The 19,350-nt window shown below is 42.0% G+C and overlaps 1 protein-coding gene across 1 annotated transcript in view; it reads left to right on the forward strand.

Annotated features, from left to right (window-relative positions):
- Window positions 1-7,679: 7,679 nt before the first annotated feature.
- efcc1 (EF-hand and coiled-coil domain containing 1) overlaps window positions 7,680-19,350 on the forward strand; it is a 59,819-nt gene continuing 48,148 nt past the window's right edge. Inside the window, exons 1-2 of the mRNA XM_034167375.1 lie at window positions 7,680-8,424; window positions 13,230-13,648. Coding sequence (XP_034023266.1) covers window positions 7,753-8,424; window positions 13,230-13,648 — 1,091 coding nt within the window. The 5' untranslated portion in view covers window positions 7,680-7,752. The remainder of the gene's footprint in view (window positions 8,425-13,229; window positions 13,649-19,350) is intronic.

Raw genomic sequence — 19,350 nt, forward strand, 5'->3', positions numbered from 1 at the left:
GATTTATACCGTCAAGCTCAAACAAATGGAACACACCTGTTCCAACTTAAGAGCTTGACGGTAATGTGACTCAGTCACCAACAGAGGGAGCCAAAGTGCTAAAAATAAAAAAAACCCCTTTGGTGACAGAAAATAATTCATGCTGCTTTTCCTGTGAGCAGCACACAACCAAAAATGTGATTCAACTAAATAACACCGGAGCTGACAACAGACGCAGTAGCTATCATTACCCGGGGAAACGGGGCTACGACTGTAACACAGGAAGCACCGCGACCCGTGCCACAGAGCTCCGCCGTGCGCATTCACCCATTACAGACCCACTCCTGCAGCTCCCGTTCAAACCTCTTATCCGGTCGAAGTGCGACGCGAAGCCGTCGCCAGTCACACTCCACCACGACCCACGGATAAGGCACAAACACAGGAACACGGCTGCACGAGCGCTCAAATCAGTATTCAGTAATGGGTTCTCCAATGCGCACCATCCGGGCGGAGAGCACCCGCAACTGATCCGGATAACTTCTGAACGTCTGCTGCCGCCTTCCTGGCGCGTTACCGTCTCTGCTACCGCTGGGTCCGTGATGTTTGGCCAGAGACTACTGTTATGTGTCGGATGCAGCCCGGAGAACCGACCAGCGTTTGAAGGACCCAGTATAAAATAAGCAGAGCACGGTACAAAGGATAACAGAGTTTAATGAACATAACAGTGCTGTGAAAAATATAAAAGTGCGCGGTCTGGCGTGGTGGATTGCGGTGCGCTCCCAGCAGCGCTAACGGTCCGGAGCCAGAACTGGTTCGGACCCAAGGACCCCGCCGACACCCCCCAGGTGGCCGCGACAAACCGAGTCTGTGAAAGAAGGAATCATTATGTGAGTCCACACTCAACACACAGAGAGAACGCTCAAAGGTGCACAAACAGCAAACACTTCCTGGCTTAATTACTAATCAGCTTCCCACCCTGCAGGCATAGAACACCCTGTTCACAAAACTCCACAGCAGTGGAAGCTGATTAAATGACTACATACAGCTCAATATAATAAAGGTGTGAGGGACACCATATTTACTGACTGTATAAATGTTAGTCACAAAATCTAACGTACCTCAGGAAGTGTGCTGACGAGCGTGAGACCTCACCCTCTCCTCTTTCACAGACCATGCATCAAACCTGGACGTTCTCTGCATCCACTGATGATGAGATGGCTCTCGAGACGACGATCTCACCCGTCTGGTCACAAGGTCGAGTCTCTGGCAAATACACACTGTGTACTCCAGTCTTAAATGCCACCATGTTCCAATCCATGTAGATGCACCACAGCTGTGAGTCCTGATGAGCCGCAGGTGATCAGGGTGAGGTCCTGATAAACTCAGCTACACAGCCACTCAGTCCCAAATGCAAGCCACCTGGAAGGAAAAACAAAAGACAGAAACAAAAAGGCAGCCAGGCCCCCCAGCCATACAACAATTTTCCACCACAATTTACAAATAAATTCTTTAAAAATCCTACAATGTGATTTCCTGAATTTTTTTCTCATTTTGTCTCTCATAGTTGAAATGTACCTATGATGAAAATTACAGACCTCTCTCATCTTTCTAAGTTGGAGAACTTGCACAATCAGGGACTGACTAAATACTTGTTGGCCCCACTGTAAATCATGTCACTTCAGTATTTTACTTTGGAATTTTGTTAAACCAGTTAGATTTTATTTTTAGAATTTTGGGGGCAGCAATGGCTGCAAGTGGCCTTTGCTTGCTTACTCCAATGAAGGGCCATGCGGGAGCTGGAGGTTACCCAGCAGCCATTGGGTTAGAAGCAAAGTACTCCCTTTACAGACTACCAGTCTATCACAGGGCCACATATAAACAGACACATTCACACCTACGGTCAATTGTGAGTCACAAATTCACCTAACTTGCATGTTTTGGAAGAAGCCCAAGTAACCAGAGGGAACCCACATGAATGAACAAATTCCACACAGAAAGGACCAGGTGGGACGCAATCCCACGACATTCTTGCTGTGAAGCAACAAGGCTAACCACAAAACCACCATACAGCCCAAAATTATGCATATGATTTCAAATGTTTTACTTGAATACACTTGATATTGTAGTGTGTTCTTAGGTGCATCTGTTCCCATCATGCAATGGGAGAGCGTTCATTGTTGGTATGTGTTGCTTGGGACACTCTTTATTGTTTTGTGTTGTAAGCTTGGAAAAATGACCAACAACAACAGAAGAGGCTGGACAGATTCTAATTCACGTCTGAGACGGATCCTCAGAATATAGTGGCCACAATATGTTTGAAATGACACAACATCTGAAGTGACAGGTGCGAACAAGATCAGTGACGAGATCCAAAGGAAAAGAGGGAACTAGATTGGACACGCTCAGAATAAGGGGAATAATGGCAGCAGCCTGGAGGATAAAGAACAAATAGATGACCAAAGACCACATGAAGAAGGACAGTGGAAATGGAGCGCAGACAGGAGAGGTAGGCTAACTGGGCTAGAGTCAGGGGTGTGGCGCGCAACAGGGCTAGTTGGAGAAGGAGAGTTGCAGACTTATGCACCTCATCGCGTGAAGAGATATGATGTTGTATGTTCTTTTTTTGTGTTATTATTATCAAGTCTTAAACGTTAAGATTATTTTTAAGTTCAGGGTATTTGGGGATTTAATGGAATCTTCTATTATTTGTGCACTTTGCGCTTTGTTATGGTCAAGTGACATTTTAAAAAAGTGTATTTACATCATAATGAGGCCAAAACAGATGGCAGTTACACACATATGTGGAAAATGATTAAGAAGACTTTTCATTATATGCTCAAATACTGTATAACAAATTTAAATAGATATGTATTAAATTCTCCCCAAAAAACAAGTTTTGAACAATAAAATTTCACAAGATTATTGTGTCTCCCACTCACATGACCAAGTTATCATTTGGTTGTAAAAATCACTATTTAAAATTAAAACGGTTCATACTCTGAATTATTAATTACATCACTGAGGTTTATTTTCATAAACATGCTCCAACTTGTTTTGATGTATTGTACGACGTATTTTAGTTAAACATTTATACCAAAGTGTGGTATATTTGAACAGAAAACACCAGTCTGGACAAATTGATATAAAATCTTCTTTCAAATGAGCACAATACTAAATATTAAATATTACAACAAATGCTAAGACCATGGACATAAATTATAAGCAGCTATATGTGTGCTTAGCACAATATTTTTTGCAGCAAAAAAAAAAAAAAAAAAAAACAACAGACCCCCATATTTCTTGGGGTCCTTGGACTACATGTCATCTAAGAAGGTGCATGAAGCTCGAGCCCTACGCGGGATTCATTTCTACATTTAGAATTTATGCCCGCACAGTAATAAGCATTAGAGGTGGGCGGATCAATCCTAATATCGATAATATCGATACCAACGCTGGTATTGATATTGAACAGTCATTGTGTAAAAAGATCGATAGTCAAGCTTTTTTCCTGTCCCACACGCACTGACTGCTGCGCACACAGATTCATCAAAGTCTACTCTCTGTCTGTAAGAGCAGCGCTGCGCTGTGTCACACAACATGGAGCAGCGCACCCTTGTATTGTGGTTTGTCAGCCCTCTACCTCAGGAAATTTTGTTTTAAGTTGTGTTGAATTATATTTTTTTAAACAAAAATGTTGATTGTGATAATAAAGTATTTTGTTGTCACGTACAATGTAGGCTATTAATAAAGAGATTCATGGAGCTGTTTGTTTAATTTCGTACAGACTGTTTCGTATCTGTGTGCCATATATGGGCATGCAGTGTTGCTATGGTAACTCTCGCTGCATCTGTCTGTGGAGCTGCTCTGCAGCTTTTCCTGTCCACTACTCCTGTTAAATTAAAGATGCTTTAAGATGAAAGTAGCGTGCGGACACTGCATACTTTTACACGATTCTCCTTTGTTGACTGAGTCGTCCTGTCACTTCCAAACCCGCCTGCTCCCGCCCACAGTGAAATTCTAACCTCCCACACCTGCAAGATTTATGTTGGGTCCCGCGGGACCCATTACCAGTGCAGGCCTCTATATTCAGCCACCCCTGATTGGGGTACCACATACTGTCTGAGCTGGGTCTCACAGGGGCTCTCGCCCACCCAAACCTAGAACCGCCACTGGCTGTAAGTGTAAATTCATATGAAATAGAATTCATTTCTGGGCATGACAGTGGTTTCAGTTGAAAGAGTTACACTTTGTTTTGTTTTTTAAGGCAACATCACACAGTGAAAATGAATTGTTTCACTGCTTCAGTTTACCTTTAAAATCGCATATTTCACTGTTGAAGAATTAAAGCAACCGTACAAGTATGAAGCATTGCCGTGGTAACCAGTGTGATACCGAAAGTGAGGCATGCTGCTGCTGTCACGTGCTATCTGTGATTGACTACTTCATACTACAACGGCAGGAAAAGAAATAAAGTACCGCATTCAAGAAGGCAACAAACGGTGAAAATGAAAGTTTAACCTGTGACAACAAAGTACAACTTAAATCAAACTGACGATAAACTTACCATTAAACCATAAAACTAATTATTTCACTGAAATGCATTTTAACATGGGCTTCAATGAGAACCTGCTCCTTTCTGGAGCCAACATCAAGTGACCAGTCAAGGAACTACAACATTTTGTGCTTCCAGGTGTGCCTCATTTGGGAACGTTGAAGCTTACCACTTTGGAACAAAGGTACGGTCACATTAGCTACAAGCAACAGCGAGCCACAGAGGCAAAGCGCCGACTTGCCATTCATTTTTAATCACAGTGGGTGTTTTGCAGCGGCAAGAGACAACAATCACTCTGCTGCCAGCTAGGCGGCGCCAAAATAGACCAGAAGTCTATTTTATACAAATACTGAGTGACGCGACACGGCAACTGCCAAATCAAGTGAACAGGTATGTGTTGTCAAGTGCCAGGTTGCTCGAACAAAATCATCCAAGATGGTGGAAAACATTCAGAAAACAGTTTATTTCTGTGTAAATCTAACATGTTTCTATATTTTATAAAAGTTAGTGAGAAATAAACATGTCTAAAGCTAAAAACACTGTTCTTATACCCAGACAATGCCTCTGAAGTTATTTACACATCTTACAGAGATGTTAGCATGCACTCCCTGGGAACACCCGTCAATTGACAAAGCCAACAAATTCACCATGATTTGTAGCTAATGTGTTCATAGTATGACTCATTTTTGAAGCCAGCCTCAAATAGCCATTCAAGCAACTGCATGTCATGGCACTTCCACATTGACTTCATTTCTCAGCACGGGTTGCCACTTGGTTTCAGCCCACTGCTGCCCGTGTTTTCTGGGTGTTGGGATTTATCTGCCTTCAGTGATGTATTTGAATTTCATCCTCAGTTTTCTCAGTAATTTTGTTGTGTTCGAACCCGCTCTGCGGCGGAGATGATACGCTGTCAGGAGGCGGTGGAACACGTCAGGGCATCAGTAATCCTCTGTGTTGTCTGAAAACACATAATTTACATGGTCACATGGTAAATGAGTGAGAGAGAAATGCATAGGAGAGGGGGCGTGGCTAGCAGCTCCATTGTACAGGGTAAGGTGATATACATGAGCAAGCTGCCCATACTAATTGTCTTACATGGACAAAATACTTTATATGTGATAAATATAAGCAAATAATAAACCTTGCAATGATGTGGTTAAAAAAAGTTACTTTGCAAATTTTGTATGAGTTTACATTTCATCTTCAGCTTTAATCTTGTAGGGGAAGCCGGGGCACAGTGGATCAGAAATGTTGTTTTGTGGCAGCATAAACACGTTATGCATAGGTTTAGGTCAATCTATTGTGGATTTAATACAGCAAGTTATTGTTTATTAGGCTGTGTTATTTATGTCTCCCCAAGTGCAATTTACAGGTGTTTAAAATTGATTGAAAAAATTTTGATTCACTGTGCCCTGGACACAAATTTACGGGGCACAGTGAATCAACTTAGAATATAATGAAAAAAACACATGATTATAAAGATTTCTTCAAAATTATTAAATATATGCTGATGCATATACAAACTATAATCCAGCAAACCAACTATGTGATGTGTGAGTGTCTTATATAGTGATATAAGTCCTTTAGAAACCATTATAAATACAACTGTCATAATTTCTGTTCAAATGTGAAACCAGTTGTTTATATACAAAAATTATAGAAATAATTCATGGAAAAATAAATGTACATGCTTCAACAAGTAATATTTGTCATCCACTTGATACTGGGGCTTAGTACATCACTTTCTAGACTGATTCCCTGTGCCCCGGGTGCATGTGACACACACGAGTTATATTATTAAATAGCTGATAGTCTGGAGAAGACATAACACATGCTCATCAGCTGGACAGGGTAGTCTTTGAACTAATAGCAATTTTTTGGGCCACCTTTCCTTTGTTCGTAAGAAATAAATACAAAGACACTGACATCCACAAAATTTACTTTTGATAGGAAAAAACTGACTTCACTTGCCACTTAGTTTTACCCTTAATGTATCCAAAAACAAAACACTAATTTATAAGGGGGATGTCTTTATGCATAAAAATATGGCATAACTGCTGCAAATATATATGTAGTTTTACAGATATAGCTACTGATTCACTGTGCCCCAGGTGCATGTGACACACGCAAGTCATGTTATCAAATAGCTGATAGTCTGGAGAAGACATAACACATGCTCATCAGCTGGACGGGGTAGTCTTCGAACTAATAGCAATTTTTTGGGCCACCTTTCCTTTGTTTGTAAGAAATAAATACAAAGACACTGACATCCACAAAATTTACTTTTGATAGGAAAAAACTGACTTCACTTGCCACTTAGTTTTACCTTTAATGTATCCAAAAACAAAACACTAATTTTTAAGGGGGATGTCTTTATGCATAAAAATATGGCATAACTGCTGCAAATATATATGTAGTTTTACAGATATAGCTACTGATTCACTGTGCCCCAGGTGCATGTGACACACACGTCATGTTATCAAATAGCTGATAGTCTGGAGAAGACATAACACATGCGCATCAGTTGGATGGGGTAGTCTTCGAACTAACAGCAATTTTTGGGCAACCTTTCCTCTGTTGTGAGAAATAAATACAAAGACACTGACATCCACAAAATTTACTTTTGATAGGAAAAAACTGACTTCACTTGCCACTTAGTTTTACCCTTAATGTATCCAAAAACAAAACACTAATTTATAAGGGGGCTGTCTTTATGCATAAAAATATGGCATAACTGCTGCAAATATATATGTAGTTTTACAGATATGTGCCCCAGTTTCCCCTATAGAATTTAACAAGTCTTGCAGAATTGGATTGCTATCTTAGTTTCAAAATCAAACATACTAGAAATACTGGACTCTCTGTCAACTTACAGTGTGCAAAAAATGTGCAAAAAGACCTACTAGTTACTACAGCTATCTATTAAAAAAGACAATCTTGCACATTCTCTATAATCTTCTTCTTGCACGTTAACGGTCCAACTGAAGGACAAATGTTTGAGTTTACACACCTGGAGGTGATTACACTCAGACGGTTACTGGATCCTGAATGGGACCCCCGCTTTTGGATTTTGGGGGCAGAGCTAAATTCAAATGCGCTCTGCGTCTTTACGCACGCGTCATTCAGCACTCCGACCACGGCGCAGCGCACAGGATCAGATAAACGCGCACGAAAAGAGTAACTTTCTTCATCCTGCAGGAATGTGATGTGGCTCAGAGGAGATGGATGCAGCAGACTCCACGGACCCCTACAGCCGACCAGCGCGCAGGACACAATGGATCGTCAGCACCCTGGCTTACCACTACGGACTGGACCGCGGAGTGGAGAACGAAATTATCGTTTTGGCAACCGGGCTGGATCAGTACCTGCAGGAGATTTTCCATCATTTGGACTATCAAGGTTGTGGGAAAATCCCCGTGGAGGACTTTAACATCTTGTGTGAAATTTTGGGACTCCACGCGGACTCGGACGACACGGAATGCGCCGGGATTTTAGACAATCTGCCCAGCGAGCTCAGCTTCCGGCACTTCCACGCCAAACTGTGCGGCTACTTCAGCACCAAGGCGGGCTGCCAGTACGAGAACGGCAGGCTGCTCGTAGGGAAAGAGAGCGAGCACATAGAGACCCAGATCCGCCTCCGGAGCCCGCTGAAGCGGCGGGAGCGGCTGCCGTGCGCCGCAGCCAGCGGCGGCTCCTCTCCGTCCTCGGAGCGACGCTCCTGCGGCCGCAGGCTCGGCTCCTGCTCCAGGGAGTGCTACGAGGACATCGTGGCACTGGAAGAAGCGGAGGACCGGATCGGCAAGCTGGAAGAGGAGAACGCCAGTCTGAGGGAGCTGATCGAGGACATGCGCGCGGCTCTGCAGAGCAGCGACGCGCGCTGTTTGGCTCTGCAGGTTAGTTCCTCCTGCACCAGCCGAAAAGTGGTGAAGATTTTGATGATGATGTTCGCTTGGGTCAGTCAGGGTTGACATTCATGTCTGTCAGTCACACAATTTTACATGCTATTGCAGTCCTTTCCTATAGGTGACGCCGGTTGACAAGCAGGAAAGATTGATGCCTGTCTGTCTGTGTGTCACAACTGGACTCCAGATTTAAAGCTACAGTGTAGAGGATTTAGAGCCGAATATAGCATTCATAACTGTTGGGTACCTTTAATGTTTATATTGGTGCCATCACCTGGGATTTGGTACTGGTGTTGCAGACTGAATGGTCCTCCCCTACAGATCGGCCCCCTGCCTTCACTTCGCTTGCATCATTTTGGCGTGTCAGCAGCGATTCACCAATTATCGCCTCGTTTCTGCTTAAAACTGGGAGGTGATGGTCTAGTGGTTAAGCGTTGGGCTTTGGACCAGAGGATCCTGGGTTCAAATCCCAGCCTGACCTGGAAAATCACTAAGGGCCCTTGGGGAAGGTCCTTAATCCCCTAGTTGCTCCCGGTGTGTAGTGGACACCTTGCATTGCAGCAGCCTCACATCGGGGTGAATGTGAGGCATTAGTGTGTAAAGCGCTTTGAGCGTCTGATGCAGATGGAAAAGCGCTATATAAATGCAGTCCATTTAACTGCACTCCAGTCATCTTAGTGACAGATATCTGAAGCTTTTTCACAACAATCGTTTCCACATAAATTCAGTATTATTTAATCATAAAAGACTGAGGAAGCAATCAGAGCACCGTGGCTACACGAGCTGCTAGCTGATGCGTTCACTGCGCGTTGGTCATTTCAAACCTCATTTCTGCTCTAAACTGACTTTAGAATGATTTAAGAGGTTCATTGGATGGTTAATAATCAAATTAATCTATTTGATCGCTGTGGGTGAAGAGACTCTGTCTTAGATGAGCGGCTGACCTCCAAAATGATGCATGTGCAGTGGAGGCAGGGCGGACCGTTCGGACTGTGATGCTGGGCCTGCTCAGCTCAGAGGCTGAACTGATCATTTCACTCTGTCCCTCGGTGACTGTGTGACTGCACACAGTATAGGAATTTGGTCTGATTTTTGATTAGTCTCATTCTTTTGAGGTGCCAAGTAATCTTGCAAATATAAGGCCATTTTTGTCTCAGGCTGATGCCACATTTGGATTTGTGATTTTCTTTTCTTGACCAGAATTCTTGCTGTCACATATACTGACATCCGAGCCACTGCAGGGGCACTCTTCTTCTTCTTCTTATTATTATTATTATTGCTTTGTTTTCCTGAGATTTACATTCAGCTGTACATCTTGATACCGTGTTACTGGCACAGCCACCCTTAACAATACACCCAATAAGCGTAAACCAGACTGGACAAACTGAGTAATGAATCATCAATACATAAGCTGCAACACAATTGCATCCTGCTGATTTTACTTCTCCTGAAGCGGCATGCAGCAGACATGGAGGACATCGTCCTGCTGTCCAATGCTGTTTCTGGTTTCACACGGCTTCATATGTTTTAATGATTTTTTTTTCATTTGTTCCTGCTGAGATCTCAAATACAGCCGTTCGCTTCAGGAGATCTGTCACACAGCGGCTTCGGGCTTCATATGGTTTCATGAACATTGATATTTGCATGTTCCCTGAGTTCCACATGGCAGTCAGTTCTGTTATTGACAAATAAAATACTCAGACCCTTCAGAAATTTGTTGTGCCAAGATTTCAGCAATTTATTCAATAAACGTTTAAATTAACCCGCAGTTCATATGCATGGTAAATCATTGGGGGCAAGCTATACAGATTAAAGATTAATCTGTTAAATCACTGCTACATGTTATTTTAGCTGAGCCATATTTGCAGGTTATGGAGCATCTTCATTTCAGAATAAGAATCAAATTTATTGCCAGGTAAGTTGGGTGTTATTGGTGCATAAAAAATAACACGAAAAAAGCACCCGCTTTTTGTGACATTTTTTTTTTTTCTATTTATAATCTTCGCCTTCTCCTAACTCTAACCATAGCATAAGTGTGTACCCTCCCCAAACATGAACCATGACCCCCAGACCTCTCCCCACATTTTGTGCTCCCTGTCACAAAATTAATTTGTGCCTCCGTTACAGAAAGCGCCCTATTTTCATACCCCACCCCACCCCACAAACGCATAGATTAATGTCCTTTTCGTAACTCAGTCCCACGAACTGCCGTGAGCCTGGGATGTGCATATAACACTGGTCAACACAACTTTTCTTGCATGTAGTTTTTCAACTGATTTTGGGTAATTAGGAGGCGCTGAATCTGAATCTGGTGTTAGTTTTTGACATATGAAGACATATTTGTCATGTCAAGCATTGAAGCAAAAGCTGCAATCTCGCACACTTCTTCACACCGTAAATGATATTATGGCCCTTGTTAACATTTTGCAAATCTGGTTTAAAAACTATGCTTCAAAACTCGTGAGTGAATGAGCAACTTTTGCATAATCCATCAACAGGGATCATGCAGATTGCAAAAAAATATGATGTGAAAGAGGAAATATGAGCTCAGATTCACATTCAGCACTCCAAAATGACCCCAAATCAGTTCTCAAAGTCCATACAAGAATTGTTGTTGTTGACCAGTGTAATCATTGATGCTAAGTAATTTTATATTTTCATATTTTTTTTAATATGTGTCCTGCTTTACTGTTTTTTTCTTTATTACTATCTGTTAATATGTCAGGTCAGCATAGTGCGTCAGTGATTACCACCCTTGCCTCACAGCTAGAAGGGTTTCAGTTCCACCTATGCCCTGTTCCATTTCTGTGTGGAGTTTGCATGTTCACTTTGTGTCTGTGTGGGTTTCCTGTGGGGCACTAGGGTTCCCTCATGATCATTAGGGTCTGCTCCTTTCTCTGACCCTGACCAAGGCAACATTTCTCCATCTGGAGTTGGCCACATTATTCTGGGCTCCAGACTGTGGCTGCTCACTGCTCCTAGTGGTTAAATGCAGTAGACAAATTCTGTTGTATGCACAGGTACAATGAAAGCTCTTCTTCATCTTCTTGTATCTAACATTGTGAAGCACTTGGTATGTTCCAGGCCAGAACAGGGATGGGCAATCATGTGCCATGGAGGCCCAAGAAAGTGCAGGTTGTCCTTGCTACTGATCCCCTCAGCAGGTGATTTCACACAAGATCTGGACTTTCAGATGAGGAGAGAAGCTCATCAGGAAAGCCACTTACTGAAGTAATCTGTTTTAAGGGAAACTTGCACCCTGTTCCCCTTTGTTGCCCACCCCTGCTCCAGTGGATCCTTGGATACTGTTAGAATGACTTTGTGTCAAACAAACAGTTTCTCTGGGGCATTTAGATGAGATGTACTACCTGTATGATAATGGAATGCTGGTTACAACACTGTAGACATGTGGTGCACTTCCCTGAGCATGATCCAGCATACATGTGCTTCTGTGCTGAGCAACTGAAAAAGGCCAGAAGGACACCAACATATCACCTGTATCACCTGGCTGCTGCACATAGATGGCTACTTCCATAATGTGAGTATGGACCACTGGCCTGTGTGGATGGTTGCCAGCTGGAATGCAGGGTGGTTCTGCGGAATGGTGGATGTAGCAACTCATAATAGGAGGTTATGATCTCAAACCTGTTCTGAAATTCAATGTAACAATTTCTATAATGTGCCTCATTTTCTTCTGTTTTTTTTTTTTTTTTCAAACTCACTTCTATGAATTAGTTTAAGTATTTAGTCACTGGGACACTATAATATCAATATTTCACATTATACTAAGTAGGTAATAGTACCCAGAGACATGAAGACAGGAACAGCTAGGGCAGTCTGACATTTTCTCCAATAACTTTGACCTTCACCCAAACGTTTTGACCAATGGCTGACCTTGCCAAGGCAGTTCTGAAATCCACATAAGTGTGTGTGCCACATTTGTTACAAGCTGGAATGAAAATTAAATTAGTTGAATTTGGGGGGAACCTTGGATTGACATCCCAAGTTTGGTTTAATAATTGGTTTTACCAGCAAAGGACCTCAGAAGAGTAGGCTAAGAAAGAGACAGGCAGGCATGACCTTACCCACAACGACTGACCTTTGGTTAATTTGACTTTGCTGACAGTTCCAGAACTCACCCCATATGTGTGCCAAGTTTGATGCAAGTTGGAGTGAAAATCTTAAATTTTGACCTTTTACCTCACTAATATTGCCTTTTGCCAAAACAAGCCGCTTAAGTTCAATTCTTGAGTCAACTTGCATGCACACAGCCAGTATGGTGGAAGTTGGCTCAAGCTCAGAGTGGAAAAATAACTAGCAAGGTGAAGTCCGGATTGAAAAGATGTTCCTGCTAGCTTGGCAGCTGGGGAATTCCCCTTTGGCTGACCTGGTAGAGTCTTGGTCTCGAGTGCAAACAATCTGGTGTTGGAATCCCACCGCTATCCCTACCACAAAAATAAGTAATCTGGCCACAAACTGGCATTGTCGGCAGGATGTGGCCGTTGACTGGGTAGTCGTAGAACATGCGTAAATACACCTGTGACTTCGGGACAAAGTCAAAAATGATGGGGAAATATGTAGCAAGGTGAAGTCTGGATTGAATTCCCCTTTGGCTGACCTGGTAGAATCCCACCGTCATTCCCAAAGGGGAATTCCCCACTAGCCAAGCTAGCAGGAACATCTTTTCAATCCGGACTTCGCCTTGCTACAAAACAAACATTTCTCAGTTTATGAGTTTGAGTATATGAAATAACTTGATCTAGTCCCCTCTTGTCACCAGTTGCTCTTTTCTTCAGGTGGGACTGTGGAAAAGCCATGCTGAACATAATCCCGATGAAGGATGCTTCATTGCCCTCCAGAAAAGCAATAGTAACATGAAGACCAGCATATACAGCAACCTGAAGAGTCTGCATAATATCATCCACGAGGTTGAACTGCTGCAAAGCTCCAGAGACCAACAAGTGGAGGAAACAATGCTGTGTAATCAGAGACTGGAGCAGGAACTATGGAGCTGTAAAGAAACTGTGGCTGCTCTGGAGGACTGTAACCGAGTTCTGCAGATGGAGCAGGTGAACATGAGGAGGAAGGTTGAAGAAGCCAGACAGGCGCTGCTCAGCGGCCTGAGCAAGGTGAAGGAACTGGAGGCCAAAGCCAGACATGTGCCAGCACTGCAGAGACACATCCTCCAACTGGAGTCAGACCTCCTCTTCTACAGGTACACTCAGAGTTAGCATTGGAAAATCATCAAATATCACTGCATTCATTCTTTTGGTCTGTAAAAACAGGCTTATTGCTGCATCACAAACTGTGACAGTGTGATGATACCCACGAAAAAAACTATTAAAAATGACACGCCTTAATCCAAAAATGAAAACAAATCTCTACCATATGATGTACTATAAATAGAAATAGAAAACACAAAATGCATAAGCACTGCTGGGTTGACAGAAAACATTTTTTAAGTCACTGATTCGAGTCAGTGACTTGAAAACCTTTTCTGTCAACCGAGCAGCAAATGTGAAACTGCCTGCCTTTAGAGTTGGGGAAGGTGAAGGCAGTGAAGAGAGAGGAATTGGGCCCTAGAAACGTTGGGACTAACTTACCTGTCCTGATTTAAAAGCATGAACATTGACATGATAATTTCATTATTTTAACTGTGAAAAAATCTGTATTTCTTCACAAGTGATGCATTGATACAGTAAAATTCTTGTCCCGCCTCTTTCGAGAAGAAAACTATATTTTGTTTTGCCTATTGGCCAAAAAATTTCTCAAACTGAAGTAGAAAAACTAGAATAGATAGGCTAATCAGAGAGTATGTACATCTACCAAGACCTAAAATCTTATGTAACGCCCCTGTAATCAATACAGGAGCGGAGGGTACCGTTCTTCTTTCCCACAAAAAGAAGCCGGCACCCACCGGTGAAGATGATGGTTGGATGATACCAGAGGACAGGGACTCCCGAATGTACCACTCTAACGACTCACGTTCCCACCAATTCAGGTTGAACAACCTGCTAGATGGTAAGGTGGCTCTGGGAAATAAATTGATGGAACAGTCATAGGGATGGAGAGGTGGTAGAGACAGAGCACCTGTCCTTACTGAAAACTGGGGCAAGATCATGACAAACTGATGGAACTAAAGACAAATCAACTGGAGTGTTTATCCGATGGGAGAACTTTGGGATTGCTAGGGGGTATGGCGTAGGGCTGAAACGATTCATCGAGTAATTTGAATAATTCGATTACAAAAAATGTTCGAGGCAAATTCTTTGCCTCGAGGCTTCGTTTAAAGCTGTAGTACATATGCCAGGTCTGTATGTGGCGCTGTAGCGCTCCCACAAAAACACAGAAGAAGACCATAGTGCTAATCAATGTAGCAAGCAATGCTACAAGTTTGCAAAGCCACACGCTGAGTAAAATAAAGCCTTTTAAGAGAAAGGGTCCGTGCGGATCATCTGAAACGGACTTATTGCGCATTTTAAGTGAAGCAGTGTGTTTGTATATAATTTGAAAAAAAACACATTTTGCTGGACTAGCCGTTCTCCACCTCCGCAGATGAAGCGAAAGGACGCGCACTTTAAATGAGTCATGTTTAATGATTAAAAAAAGCTTTAATTTAGATTTGGTAAGAGTTTTTATCAACAGGCAGCTTTTGTGGAAACGCTGCAATCCACAGCTGTTTTTCAAAGGCTGTGTTATTCCACAGAATGAGTATCCACAGAAAACAAAGAATTTGACTTTGGTTTGAGCTACACTCTGTACAGCATGTATAAATATACACTAAACACTGATTGCAGCACAGTAATAAAAAGTGCAAATGAAATATGCAATAAGAAGGAAAAACATAATGCACACTGAAGATTTCACAGACTGCCTGGGCTTATGGTTTGGCAAAGCTCTAAAACTCTTAATATGAAAAAATTAATAACCCGGCAAAACAGAGAGAGGGAACACCCTAAACTTAAATAAGGAGTCAAACCAATTCTCCAGAGCACAATAGCAGTCTGTCTGTTCCTGCTCCAGTTAGGATTGTTGAAGGCTGCCCTATCTCACAATTTAGTGCTGTACACATTTTGACAAATTAAAATTCTTCTTCTTACTTATAAGGTTTTGAATAATCAGGTCCCATCTTATCTTAGGGACCTCATAGTACCATATCACCCCAACAGAGCGCTTCGCTCTCAGACTGCAGGCTTACTTGTAGTTCCTAGGGTTTGTAAGAGTAGAATGGGAGGCAGAGCCTTCAGCTTTCAGGCTCCTCTCCTGTGGAACCAGCTCCCAATTCAGATCAGGGAGACAGACACCCTCTCTACTTTTAAGATTAGGCTTAAAACATTCCTTTTTGCTAAAGCTTATAGTTAGGGCTGGATCAGGTGACCCTGAACCATCCCTTAGTTATGCTGCTATAGACTTAGACTGCTGGGGGGTTCCCATGATGCACTGAGTGTTTCTTTCTCTTTTTGCTCTGTATGCACCACTCTGCATTTAATCATTAGTGATTGATCTCTGCTCTCTTTTACAGCATGTCTTTTTCCTGATTCTCTCCCTCAGCCCCAACCAGTCCCAGCAGAAGACTGCCCCTCCCTGAGCTTGGTTCTGCTGGAGGTTTCTTCCTGTTAAAAGGGAGTTTTTCCTTCCCACTGTCACCAAGTGCTTGCTCACAGGGGGTCGTTTTGACCGTTGGGGTTTTTCTGTAATTATTGTATGGCTTTGCCTTACAATATAAAGCGCCTTGGGGCAACTGTTTGTTGTGATTTGGCGCTATATAAATAAAATTGATTTGATTTGATAACATATTTTTGCACAAGCTTCTAGAAACTGTACTGATGTGTTACTTATTTTGCCAGACCAACACACACACACACACACACACACACACACACACACACACACACACACACACACACACACACACATCTGTGATTGATGCAAGGCTGCTATAAACTAATATATTTTAAAAATTGCTCCGAGCTGGTCATATTTCTTCAGATGTCATTGTACCTGTGCCAACAATTACAAAGCAGACTGCTTGTGTTATTACATTGCTATTTTGAGCGCGCAGTGGATTTTTGCAACTCCAGGGTTGGCTGCCCTGTTGAATCTCATTTAGTCCCTCTTAAAATAATATTTGAAATAGTATTTCTTGCAAACAAAGTAATCCTCAATGGTCACTACAGCATTTAGAGGCTTGATTGCTACCAATGTTTGAATATTATTAGGGTTATGAATTGAAGGTATTCCTGAAAGACGGTGTTAAAGTGTAAAAAAAAAATACTGGGGTGGAAAGTGAACTGATTCAATATTTAGTCAACTTTTTCTTGTCCCGCCTGGTAAATGTTACAGCTGTTAAAACTAAAGGATACTTTCCAAGCAGGTCTCCTTTATCATACTTTGTCACGAATATATATTCACACACTGGCAGTTTTATAGCTCTCCAAATGCTGTCCCCCAAAAATGCCTTCATTCTAAAGTACCACCACACAGCCAAATTTTTGAAACTTAAAAAACAACAAAAAAACAGAAAATTAAAGATGAGGAGTTCCACTTGCACTGTTCCACAACTTGTCACTGCACCAAAATGCAGGAAGTGGGACCTAAATATTTGTTCACAAATGCATCCCCCCCCCCCTTTTACAAAATCCTGGATCTGCCCCTGGATTTTCAGAGTTTTTTGATGTACAGGCTCAGACTGCGGATTTTTGAGGTCATGTCAAGTCATGCAGATGTTTATTTTTTATTGTATCTAGCTATCATCTGTCTATAAAGCAAGCAATGTCTGCTGTATGTGGCTCACATATCTCTCTGACTGTTTGTCAGATCAACCTCAGCTTTTGAATATGGCTTGCGCATGGTACGATGATGTGCATCCTTTATTAAGAAAATTTGGGGAATTAATTTCCAAAACCTTTATTTTGACATTAAACCTTTATTTTGACATTCCATTTATTTCGTCATATAAAACCGCTAACTTAAAAAAAATATATAAATATATATTTTATGGTTTTATTTTGACATGAAACACGCTCCTCTCAAATCGTGACCCTGTGGTTAAAAACAAGTGCACCTTTTCTTCTTCTGTGGAGTTTAAATGGAGTTCAAATGCATCCTTATTGTTGGATTGCTGCCACCTGCTGCATCAGTCTGTTATAGCAGTAAAGCCTCTCGATAAGTCCAGTGTCTTTCAAATATTTAAAAAGCCAACATTTCCCCCTCACACTTGACCTTATGGCTAAAATACATCCTACAGAAACTTCTTTCAGGCCTTAAAACTGATTTCCTTCAGTTTTTACTCTTAATAGATAAACCATTCAAAAAGGATGAGATATAGTTTGTAAAATAAAATATTTTGAGGGAAAATTAAAGCACTGTGCTAAATACTGTACAGGCTTATTCACTGATTATAATTTTATTCTTATTTATATTACAACTGGTGGCATTTGAAAGCGGTGCATTCTGCTGATGAAAGCTGCACTGGACTCCACGCACAATAAACTTTCCCGTCCGGATCCTGTGACGGTTTTCTGACATCTAAACGAACGTGGGTGCGTGTCGTGTGTGTTTCTGTGTGGAGATCAGGCACCAAAGAGAAATTGCTTGACTGGAGAAGACACAGGGTGCACGCCCGGGTGTAGTATGACATTCCAAGCTCGTCCTACACTTGTGCCCAAATTGAAGTCATGATACATGCATGTGCATTGGGTGCTGCTCACTGTTTTATGTTTACCAATAAGGAATAATGGACAGCTTGATGGATTATTTCTGCAGAGCTGACTCCTTTGCACAGGTAATCGTGAATTTGTGTGATAATTCAGAAATTAATTAATTCATAACCTCACAAAAGCTACGTTTTTACGCTCAGGTCATCAACTTGCAGTCTGTGACTGCAGATGGCATCAATTGTATTGTGACAGTTTTCTGATGGCGACATCGGAACAAGCGCAGGTGTGTGTGTGTGTCTATGGGTTTTTGTGTGGTGGTGCCTCAGAAAAAGAAGTTTGTCGACTACTTTACTGGAGAACACACAGAGTGCACAGTTTGTGTTCAGACTGCAGTGAATCCAGCTCAAATCTGCCTCAACCCACCTCTGACGTAGCCACACCATTCATTCATTTTCTATACTACAACCCCAAATCCACTGAAGTTGGGATGTTGTGTAAAATGTAAATAAAAACAGAATACAATGATTTGCAAATCCTCTTCACCTCTTTTCAACTGAATACACCACTCATTTTGAATTTATTGAAGTTCACGTTGAAAATCAGGCCTGGGTCCATCTTGTGAGACTACGAACATGGCTGACACAATACTTTTATACAAAGTGGGCGTTTCAGTGGGTGTGGTTTAGTCTATATGTTACTGACTCTCACAGATAGGGGGAGCCCTCCCTGTATCTGAAATTTGCACATTCATGATGGAAGTGAAACTTAACTCTTATGTACAGTATAAACTTTAAACAAGATCTCAGAGGCTTCCAATCAAATAACAAAGGCAAAAACAGGACGTCAGTCCATTGCAGGGCACATATAGATAAACAAACACATTCACCCCCATAAACACCAGTGATGCCGGTAACGTGTTACTCTAATCTGACCACTTTTTTTAGTAACGAGTAATCTAACGTGTTAATCTTTCCAAATCAGTAATCAGATTAAAGTTACTTCTTCATGTCACTGTGCGTTACTATTATTTTTCATTGTGGGTCGATAGCAGCATTAAACTTGGTCAGTGGGCAGGAGGTCGGGGTTCGACTGAACTGACCACTTTAAGCGAGCTGTGAGCTTTTCATCCACGGTTTTTTGCAGCTGCTCGACTCGTCGTCACCTCTTAAAGCACGGTGATCAGCACACCTGCACTGAGCTTTACAAAGACATTTTTATACTTTTTTTCCTCCTTTATTTAGAGCTGAGCTGAGCTGCT

The sequence above is a fragment of the Thalassophryne amazonica genome, chromosome 3 (genome assembly GCF_902500255.1).
Source record: "Thalassophryne amazonica chromosome 3, fThaAma1.1, whole genome shotgun sequence".
Taxonomy (NCBI): domain Eukaryota; kingdom Metazoa; phylum Chordata; class Actinopteri; order Batrachoidiformes; family Batrachoididae; genus Thalassophryne; species Thalassophryne amazonica.